Here is a 10,615-nt window from a genome sequence, read left to right on the forward strand (position 1 = left end):
GGTAACTAGTCAGAGCCGTCAGAGGGCTCAGACGAGACCAAGCTTGCAGAACTGATAACTTCATTGCTTATTGTCTGCTGACGAGCTTCTGTATTAAGAAGCATAGAGGTTACACCCTGAACAGTGTAGGGTACCTGACTTGCCGTGATAATGGTGATAACAGACTCATATTCTGGAGGAAGACCATTGAGTATCGCAGTAACATGCTCATGGTCTCCAATGATTTCACCACAACTTGCGAGGTTGTCACAGCAACTTTTAATCTTCATCAAAAACTCCTTCATGCTCATTTCAACTTTGCACTGAGAGTGCAAAGCTCTTCGATAGGCCATCAGTTTAGAAGTCGTTTTACCACCAAATAGAGTAATAACTGCATTCCAAATCTTGGCACTAGTATCCATGCCAATAAGATGGGGAAGCACTGTTTGACTAATAGAGGATAGTAACCAGGACGCAAGTGCAGTATCCTGTTGTTTAAAAATAGCAAACTCTGGATTTTCATGCAACTCACCATTAGCGTCGGCAAGCAACTGAGTAGGAGGATCTTCTTGAGAATCCAAGAAACGTTGTAGTTTATGCGCTTTAACAGCCAAAAGAACTTGTTGGCGCCATAGCAGATAAGTATTATCATCAAGAAGCACACTGATTCTCTTTGTAGAGAAGAATCGACTGTCAAGAGCTCCGTCAGCATTGGAAGCCATACTGACTTATAGAAAACTGCACAGCGGAAAAAAAACGAGAGAAAAAAATACAAAGAGAGACTTACATCTTATACCATGTAAGATTATAAGAGAAACCAAAGTAAAGAACTCAAGAAGAGATATTTCATTCATTAATTGATACATGCAAACTTGCATGTATTTATACAAACGTGATAGCTAAAGCTAAATGATGCAGTAGCTAACTTCTTAACTGCTAACCAACTTAGTAACCACTTAACTGCTAACTGACTTTAGTAACAACTTTGACCATAATAACTCTAACAGTGTTTCATTGATTGATCTTGCGGATACTACTGGGGTGGATTTATATCATGTTGAGAAGCAAGCTCAGCATGTAGTATCGGAAGATCCAGGGCTCATGTTGATTCAGGGGGAAATTATATCACAATCTTATTGGGATTCTGTAGCTGAAGAAATCAATGAGCGACTGCAGGAATGCAGTCAAATTGCTTTAGCTGAACTGGCTGCACAGTTACATTTTGGCTCTAAGTTGGTGGCATCTGTCTTGGAGCCTCGCCTAGGGACTTTGGTACTTGTAAATACTTTTGGGAAACTGGAGGAAGAACTTTCTTGATAGTTTTTTTTCCTACTTGGTCTGCTAGGTGAAAGGTAGGCTTGAAGGTGGGCAATTGTACACACCTGCATATATAGCGCGTGTCAGTGCCATGGTTCGTGCTGCTTCTAGGGGTATTGCTCAAAATGAGTGTGTTGATTCTTTCTTCTCACAGGTCTATTTCCTTACTCTTTGGATTTATTTGTAATTTTATTTGATATTTAGATGCATATACAGAGGTATTGCATGCATCTCATATGGTGTGTCTCCTAAGGCTGTCTGTTGATGTACTTTTGTGACGGTTCTGGTTCTTCATATTAATTCTACCCCTCTTCCCCTGAAGCCTGTTATTTTTGTGATGTATGGTTCTACAGCTGTATCCAAGAAGGCTGTAGCCTGTAGTCAAACAAATGTTTAGTCCTTGGTAGTTCACTAGACTTTTGCATCCTAGGTCATTTAAATAAAAAATAAATCTATCAATGTTACATCACATGCATTTCATTTGAAGTTTCATTTACAGTTCCAGTTTATCAAGTGAAACTGTACATAATCTGTGGTCTATCATATTTGAAAGTGTCACTGAGTTTTATCACTAATTATGTTCTCTTTGCATGTTAGATAAACATTGATGTGTTATGTTCCTCATTGTTCCCTTTTTCTTACAGAACTCTTTTATCAGCTATGACACTCTGCATAAACTTGAAATTTCCCAGCCTATTTAGTACTTGCTGGTAATGTATTGCATACACGATAAACAGATTGTGTAGTGATTATGCCACATTTGTTGATTTACTATTGGTTTTATTTAATTAAAACTTGGTTGTATGCTCCAATTTAGCCCAGATTTCCTGAAGGCATACCACTAGTTACAGCATTTGTTCACCCTTCAATGATTGAGATGTTGGATGCTGCTATTGAGGATGCAATTGAACGTGGTAGCTGGTAAGACCTACAAATAAGTGTTCATAATTAAAAAATGGAAAATGTTTTGGGACTCTTTTAGATGGTTTCTCATCCATTTAGTGCTCCTTTATTTTTATGGTTAGAGTCTGGACCTTTCCATGGAAAATGGAACTCACGCTTATGTCCACACCCCAGACTGTTTGATAGATTGTGTCTTAAAAATTTTGCTTAAAAATCTAAAACATATGATTCGTAATCTTTGTTGTCACGGAGCAGCTACAGGGAGTACCTAAAACTAAAAGCTAGATATGAGGAACTGCAACGAACTCAGAGGTGTTTAGTCTTACAACCATACCATAGCTTTGGACTTCCATATTAATTTGATAGGCTATTAGTCCATTTAGAAGTGTATATTAATTTGATTGTAATTACTAAAAGTATTTGAATAAGAGCAATTTTATGTGCAATCTGGTTTGGTCCTTTGATTCAACAGGAATCTCCTTGGTGAAGACTTGGGTCCATTGAACTCAAAGGAGCTTGAGCAGCTTGAGCATCAACTAGAGTCATCCTTGAAACATGTCCGCTCCACCAAGGTAACATGTAATGAAGCTTATATACTTATAGGTTTTATCTTGTTTGGAGGGTAAGTTTTGATTACTGGTTACATATATCTTTGTTATGTTTGAGTTTATACAAGTGAGAATTTCATACAATTGTTCAGCATAGTATATTTATTTTTTATCATTTGTTGCACATCTGTTATATTCTGAATTTTTAAGATAGCTGGGAATAAATATGAAACTAGAATGTTATGGTAAATAAACTTTTCTTTTTCTGATTTAACCAGACCCAACTTGTCAGCAAATCTATCTTTTACAAAAGTTGTGTTCTTTTTGAAGAGTTTTCTTCACCAGTAATTTATTTAAATTACAATTTATTATGATTAGCTTTGCTTAAAATCTAATGGAGGGGTTAAAACTGTCTATTGAAGCTCATTAACCACAAATAATATTAGAAGTGGCTAGAGGAATTAGGAAACAGTACTATATAATAACATCTTTATTTGAATAATCTCATTTCTACTTTAATAATACTGAAAAATTAGTCCTTTTTTCTAATTTATCAAAATTTGATTTAGTTGGTAAACATATAAATTTAAACTATTAACCGTTGCTAATTTATTTCCTACAAATTATTAGACAGTTGATATAAATTGAAAATTACTAATTTTCATATTAGCTATTTAACAATGTTATCCAATTGGACTAATTTTTCAGTTTTATAATTTTGACAAATTATAGGGATTAACTTTTAAATTTTATTAAAATAGAGGGATAAAATTCAAAATTATACCAGGATAAAAAAAAATGTGAAAGTAGGCTATACTGTTTTGGTCAATTTAATACCTTTTCTTGTCGGTGGATTTTCTCTTCCCATTTCAACTATTAAGAAAAACCCTAACAGCACATTTGGTTCGCTGTATTTGAATAGAGGCGTAATGGAATAGAAGCGTAATGGAATAAGGCGTAATAGCAAATCAATTGTTTGGTTGAATGTAATGGAATAGAGGCGTAATAGTATTCTTGTGTTTGGTTGAATGGAATAGAGGTGTAATAACATAATAGAAAAAACTAAAATGACTAGAATACCCTTAGCATAAATTTGTTTGGGTAAATGATTATTGTTATTGTTATTTAAATTTTAATAAGATTATTAATATCAATAATAAATAATTTAATCATATTTAATCATAATTATTATTAAATATATTATAATAAAATATATAATTTAATAAAATTCTTAATAATCAATATTCTTATATGAATTTACTCAAAGCATAATATATGATACTATAAAATATAATTTAACATAATTATTATTAAATATATTATAATTAAAATATATAATTAAATAAAATTCTAAATAATTAATATTCTTATATGAATTTACTCAAATCATAATATATGATATATAAAAGATGATTTAACATAATTATTATTAAATATATTTTAATTAAAATATATAATTTAATAAAATTCTTAATAATCAATATTGTTATATGAATTTACTAAAATCATAATATATGATACTATAAAATATAATTTGAAATAATTAATATTAAATATATTTTAATTAAAATATATGATTTAATAAAATTTAAAATAATTATAACTAATAAATTTTCTTATATGAATTTGTATAATTTAAAATAATTATTATTAAATATAATTTAATAATAATATATAATTTATTCCTTCAATTTTAATCAACAATGTTACCAAATACTTGTTTTTAATCAAGTTGTTTTTAATCAATCATAATAACAATGAATATTTGTTTTGTAATCAAGTTGTTTACTTGATTATATCTAATGATCCAATTTTAATGTATTGAATATTTGTTTTTAATCAAGTTGTTTACTTGATTATATGTAATATTATTAAAATAATATTTTTAATTTTAATTATTTAAAATATTTTTAATTAATGCGTTGTATATGAATATACACATTTAATTAGTTTTATTTTTAATAAAATATTTCTAATTTATTCCTTCAATTTTAATCACCTTACAATTTATTCATTGTATTATATCTAACGCCCATCTAAGTAATCACTAGTGCAAGAAATCCTATAATTTCGTATGAATGTCAAGTTTACAATCTTATCTTCTTTAGTGATACATTGTGCTTTTGATTTTACAATATGTGACCCATATAAGCTTGTTGTTTTAGGAGGCTCTCATCTAGTTAAATAGATGATTTTCAAGCTCTTTTATCAATAGACTTGATGAATGTTCACATCTCAATCTTCCAATAGGCATAGTTTATTCTGTCCAAAAGAAGTATTTTTGAAGTTGAGCTACCTTCCTTCATAAAATTCATTTTAACTCACCAAATAGAAAATCACACCAAAAGCTTTTGTTATTAGGCTTGTTGTATATACTTGTTGGCATAAATTGTGAGACAAAAATATTTGTTTAAACAAATCCAAGAACAATAACAGCAATTGCTTATGCAATTCAATATCAAATCTTTCTAGAATTAACAATAACAGCAATTGTTTTAACACTTACCCAAATTATAATGAATCAAGTAGCTAAAATTAAAAAAATACTTGTAAGCACAAATTCTTATTTACTTTACCAAATAGAAAATAAATAGCTAAAAGCCGAAAAAATAAAATAATTTCCAAAAAAAATTAAAACTCCATGCAAAAAATCAGCATGTATGCTAACAGTTTTACTGTGTTTCTCTGTTTAATGAACTGAAACAAGACAACGGGACATGAACGTGCAAAAAGTAATTCCTTTGGTCTTCAAGGGCAACATGGCACATCCTACAAAATGCTAATGCTGCAGCCTATGCTAACTCACTTCTAATTAATTCCCATTCCTTTGACTTCCTCCACAATCTCCTTAAGCTGAACCGGATTATACAAAAATATTCGAGGATGACGGTTAAGCAGCATAAGGATATTCGATTCAGGGACTCCAATTCCTCTCAAAACATATATTTGGTGAAATAAAAACAAATGCAACAAAAATAGGAACCATAACCATAGACATGAAATATATATATTATATAAAGCTAATAAAGTGGATTGACTTACGCTAAACAGCTACAGCAGATTGGTGATCCCAAAATTTTAGCAATAAAGTGGATAGGAGAGGGGCAATAAGGGAATGATAACGTAACAGCTTAGATCCTAGTTTAACTATGCTTCTTTGAACATGCAGAGCAGCAGAAACAACACTCAGGAATAATCTAGTAGATTATCTCACTTATAACACAATTTTATCAAGCACTTATCTTCACACTTTTTCTCGATTACCGAATCACAAGTTCTCAACCAAAATTATACGAAATGGTCAAAAGGAAAATAAAGGGAAGAGCATTTACTCATCGTCAAAATTGGCAACAACATAGAAAATTGTTCGTCTTGTGGAAACACAACAATCAATTTCCTCAGTTAAAGAAAATGCAAACCAACCAAGTGTATGATGCAATAAATGGCTGTAGTACTGAATATAAACTAGACAAGTACAAAGTTGACACGCTCTCAACCAAATAGACAACCAGCCAGTCTAGCTGCCAGCATAAGATATTGAGAGTACATCACAAGACAAAAGAAGCACAACATCCTGATTGCATCCTCTGACTAGGTTTGTCATTACAAATTACCTTCCAACAACACCGCATATAAAAATTGAGATTTAAGTGAGTCCCAAGTCCACATGACTCTTCCCCAGTCCTAGGTAGCAATCAGGATAGACAAAAGAAAGGTAGATATTTATAAACCTGCGAATTGCAGAAAACATCTAGTTGCAACACATTAACCATCCTTTCACTCAGTCAATAAAGGTTCCATAGAGCTTTGTTCATGCTTCCACAAAACTTGAGTACAAGCTCGTTATTTCACACTCCTTAATACGAATAACTCATGGATCATGAGCCACAATCATTAACTGCTCTTATAGCCTTACAACTATGGCTGCAAAGGCACTATGAATTATCATAGCCTCGCAAAAAGACAATATATTCCCAATCCATCAGTCCAAGAGATTCAGTAAAGAGAGAAGGGAGCAACGAGAGGATTGGGACTACTGTTACAGAACCAGTCATTTCCACAATTTGGTTCTCCTAAATAAACTTCCATAGTTCAATTTGACAATGTTTATCCAATATAGTTCACATCCCAAGAAAGGATACATGAATGAAAAAACTAAAAGAGGAGAAGCCAAGAGAGCTCTCCCACTCTTGCCACTTAGTTCATCCAATGAGAACTTGAGGTCAATAATCCATCAATGAAAAGGTTAAAGAAACAGGTAAGGCTTGGTAAATTATTCATCTAAGAAGTAGCTAGATAATGTAGAAAAGGAATAAGCCATGCTATTTTTCATCAGAGAATAAATAAGCTTTGGGGTTATGCTAAATCGTACAGAATTTTTATGCAATTTGAGAAACAAGTAACCTCATCTTACACCACAGAAATAGATCTTGCAACAGTCTCATTAAATAAACACAGCGAGTAAATACCATTGTAAACTCAACAAAAGCAATACGAGATGAATGATGGTAGTCTCCCAATATCCTCATGCATTAAACCTACCAAAAAGCAAAAAAATGTTTGGCAAAGGATCATAAAATCTGGATATTGAATAACAACACAACCGAGCGTATCACGAAGGATTGAATAATAATTTAACAGCTGTAGGTCATTCCATTCTTTAAGAAATAGAACTCTACTCGAAACTTAAGCTAATTAAAATACTGGAATCCATAAAAATTAATCCAATAACTCAAACCCATCAAAGTAAACCAATCAAACTTAAAATTTGACATGGTAAAGAAGGAAAATAACCACTCAAAATAAAATGTGAAGTAGAAAAAAGCTCAATTTCTTGAACCTAATAGATCAACAGGGAAAAAAACAACGATAAATTTAGAGCTGCAAACATTAAAGTAGTTTGAGAGCAAAAGAGAGTTAGAAACTGGTTTACCTTTCAGTTTCAGTAACTTGGAAACCCACCAACTGAGAGCAAGCGAAAGAGTGACAAAGAGAAAAAGAAAAGAAAAGGTTGAGAAGGCCAAGCGTTAATTGTGTTGTAAAGAAAAAGAAAAGAAAAGGTTGAGAGACAGAGGGAGCAAATCGGCAGAAAAGGTTGAGGCTAGAAGGAAGGAACAGAAGACGGAAAGGGGAAGCCGATCGGGAGGGTAAAACAGGGAGGGTAAACTAAAGCAGCACCAAAACTGAGCAAAAGGGAGGGATTAGAAATCGATGGATTTTAGGGATTAGGTCAGTAATGTATTAGACCCGTAATAGCAATACCCTGAACCAAACAAAGCATTAAAGGGGGATTAAGTGGGGCCCACCGATTAGGGGTGTATTGGCTATCCAATACACCCAACCAAACATGCTGTAAAGCTTGCAGCCTCAAGCTTTTTACTGCTCATAGTATTCATGTACTAATTTAGATGATAAGTACACATGAATTAAAGATTTAGATTGTGGTTGTAGATGAGTTTTTGGTTGAATTCGCCATTTAAATCCTTATGGATTAGAGGTTTTCAGGAGAAGATGAAACTTAACAGCAAGTTATATCAACTAGTGGAAGCAAAATCATAATCCATTTTGTTAGGCTTTAAGAGATATCATAGAGCAGTAATAGTGGGTTCTTTTTTCCATGAAAAGATTAATCATACCTGTTGTAATTTTATGGTATAACTAACTTGTCAATCCATCTCTTTCTTGATTTCCCTTTTAGCTCCTAATATTTTCAACTTTCCCAAATTCTAGCACTTTGTTTTATTTCAATCTTCTTTTGCAGACCCAATATGTGCTTGACCAGCTTTCTGAACTTCAGAATAAGGTAATAAACCGAATTTTGGGTAACAAAAAAGAAAAAAAATACTGCTAAAGTTTTTCTATGTTCTAAAATACTAACTAGCTTTTAAATGCAGGAACAAATGCTAATAGAAACTAACAGGGCTTTGTTAATAAAGGTAAAGTCAATATCTTAAGTTGTAAAAGTAATAGCCTTTTGTTCATCAACTTTTTGACTGTATATGATATGTGAGTTTGAAAGGACAAAACTCAAGTTGCAGTGATGTAGCTTATCTAATCAAGTAACAAATTACGGTATATAAAAGTTACAAGCTGAAGTTGACATAGTGGTGATGGGATATCCATCTTAATTTAATTTGAATGAGTTCTACAAATTAAATCTGCCCTAGCTGAACTTAGTAATGTAGTATGAGTAACCAACCCTAAGCAATCATTTCTAGAGGAGTCAGCCACAAGCTGATATCAAGTTGCTTGGAGGTTGGTTTGGGTCATTTAGTTACTTGCCTCTCTATGGGGCCACAAATCTTAAGTATAGCATTTTATTGAAGGTTTGATACCTAAATTCCCATAAACGGCTGAATACTTTTTCTTGTGTTTTATAGCTTGAAGAAATTAGTGCCAGAAACCAGTTCCGAGTATCATGGAAAGGTGGTGAGCAAAGTGTAGCATTCACTAACTAGCAGGTTCAATCTATGGGGTTGTTTCAGCCATTGGAATGCAATCCAACTTTGTAGATAGGGTAGGATAAAATCCCCTTAATTTTTCTTTTTTCCCTTTCCCCATTCTATCAAATCATTATCCGTCCCAATGTTATTTAGACTCTTCATTTAGTATCCATGTCTAATACTCAAATGTAGTACGTATTTGGATAGAAATGTCTATGCCAGAGGTGCCTTTTGCTTTATCTTCTTGATTTTTTGAACCTACATGTTGAGGTTGCTAACACAAGTCCCTTCCTTTTTTTAGTTTATGTGCCATGTGATGATTGTGTTTTAAAATTTAACTTGTTTTAGTTCCTTACATTCTTATAGGATTCAGTTTCAAGGAGCAAGAAACATCGTAGCAACTCATTGGGATCGAGTAGTCAGAATTCAGAATCAAGTGACACACAAGAGCTAGATTTGGAGCTTAGACTGTCACTGTAATTAGTAAAAAATTTTTCCACTTTAAATACATGCTTATGGAACTACATTTTATGCTTTCCTAGAATTGTAAGTTCAAATAAGGTGTTGATCTGCAATTCATACATACAACTTGAGCAAGTTGATATGAACTAGTTTGAATTTTTTTTTATATTTCAAAGGAATCTTATGTAATTAAAGGCGATTTGACTTGCTGCATGAGATATAATGAAAAACATTGATCTTCTTGCTCATGAATTTCCATTTTAATACGTCTTCAAATTAAATTATACATTTCTAAATTAGTGGAATCCCACTTCTGGGGCATTCTCTAACCAAAGAATTGAGTGATGCATGTACTGATAACAACATTTCTAAAGGATTTACTTAAAGAAGGTAAAGGGATAGGAATGGATTTGTGGCGTTTTTATAATATTTTAATTTTTTTTATTTTTCATGACCTTTAGCGGCGTTTTTGGGAAAAGTGTTGCTAAAAGTCATGTTTTTTAATGGCGTTTTAGGGGAAAGTGCCGCTAAAGGTTATGTTATTTAGCAGCATCTTTAGGGAAGCGCCACTAAAAGTTATGTTCTTTAGCGGCGTTTGTGGGAAAAGTGCCGCTAAAGATCATGCTCTTTAGCGGCATTTTCGGAAAAGCGTTGCTAAAGATCATGTTCTATAGCGGCATTTGTCCACATAAATGCCGCAAAATTTAGCATGTTATCTATAGCCCAGTAATTTGCTGTAGTGAATTGAACAAGACTTGCTGACCTGCTTCCAATTCTCGAACTCGAATGTGGTTGTCATGCCATTTCTTGAGTCTTTCTTTAAGTAATTTTACGTTTTCATATGAGAACATTCGAAACTTTTCTAACTTATTGAGTTGGAACATCCGTTTCTCTTTCGCGAGCTTAGGATCCAAATTAAGCTGTTGAAGAGCCCAGTAAGCTTTGTGCTCTAACTCCAATGGT

At 32.6% G+C, this 10,615-nt stretch overlaps 2 protein-coding genes across 2 annotated transcripts; both read left to right on the forward strand.

Moving 5' to 3' along the window:
• Positions 1-891: 891 nt before the first annotated feature.
• LOC128040453 (E3 UFM1-protein ligase 1 homolog) lies at positions 892-1,997 on the forward strand. The gene is made up of 4 exons (XM_052629202.1): positions 892-896; positions 987-1,251; positions 1,325-1,450; positions 1,941-1,997. The coding sequence occupies exons 1-4, from the start codon at positions 892-894 to the stop codon at positions 1,995-1,997; spliced, it is 453 nt and encodes a 150-aa protein (XP_052485162.1).
• A 110-nt stretch (positions 1,998-2,107) lies between these two features.
• LOC128040581 (agamous-like MADS-box protein MADS2) lies at positions 2,108-2,842 on the forward strand. The gene is made up of 3 exons (XM_052629638.1): positions 2,108-2,217; positions 2,455-2,511; positions 2,672-2,842. Exons 1-3 carry the CDS (start codon positions 2,165-2,167, stop codon positions 2,823-2,825), a joined length of 264 nt encoding a protein of 87 aa, XP_052485598.1. The 5' UTR covers positions 2,108-2,164; the 3' UTR covers positions 2,826-2,842.
• Positions 2,843-10,615: the final 7,773 nt, after the last annotated feature.

The sequence above is a fragment of the Gossypium raimondii genome, chromosome 4, assembly GCF_025698545.1.
Source record: "Gossypium raimondii isolate GPD5lz chromosome 4, ASM2569854v1, whole genome shotgun sequence".
Taxonomy (NCBI): Eukaryota; Viridiplantae; Streptophyta; class Magnoliopsida; order Malvales; family Malvaceae; genus Gossypium; species Gossypium raimondii.

What these genes read in the sequence shown, in the direction of transcription:
- LOC128040453 (XM_052629202.1), top strand. An exon ending in AGCCTCGCCTAGGGACTTTG is followed by an intron (nt 1,252 to 1,324) that starts GTACTTGTAAAT and finishes TTGGTCTGCTAG; the next exon opens with GTGAAAGGTAGGCTTGAAGG. An exon ending in TTGATTCTTTCTTCTCACAG is followed by an intron (nt 1,451 to 1,940) that starts GTCTATTTCCTT and finishes TTTTTCTTACAG; the next exon opens with AACTCTTTTATCAGCTATGA.
- LOC128040581 (XM_052629638.1), top strand. Translation starts at nt 2,165, where the DNA reads ATGATTGAGATGTTGGATGCTGCTATTGAGGATGCAATTGAACGTGGT. An exon ending in GCAATTGAACGTGGTAGCTG is followed by an intron (nt 2,218 to 2,454) that starts GTAAGACCTACA and finishes GTCACGGAGCAG; the next exon opens with CTACAGGGAGTACCTAAAAC. An exon ending in GAACTGCAACGAACTCAGAG is followed by an intron (nt 2,512 to 2,671) that starts GTGTTTAGTCTT and finishes TTGATTCAACAG; the next exon opens with GAATCTCCTTGGTGAAGACT.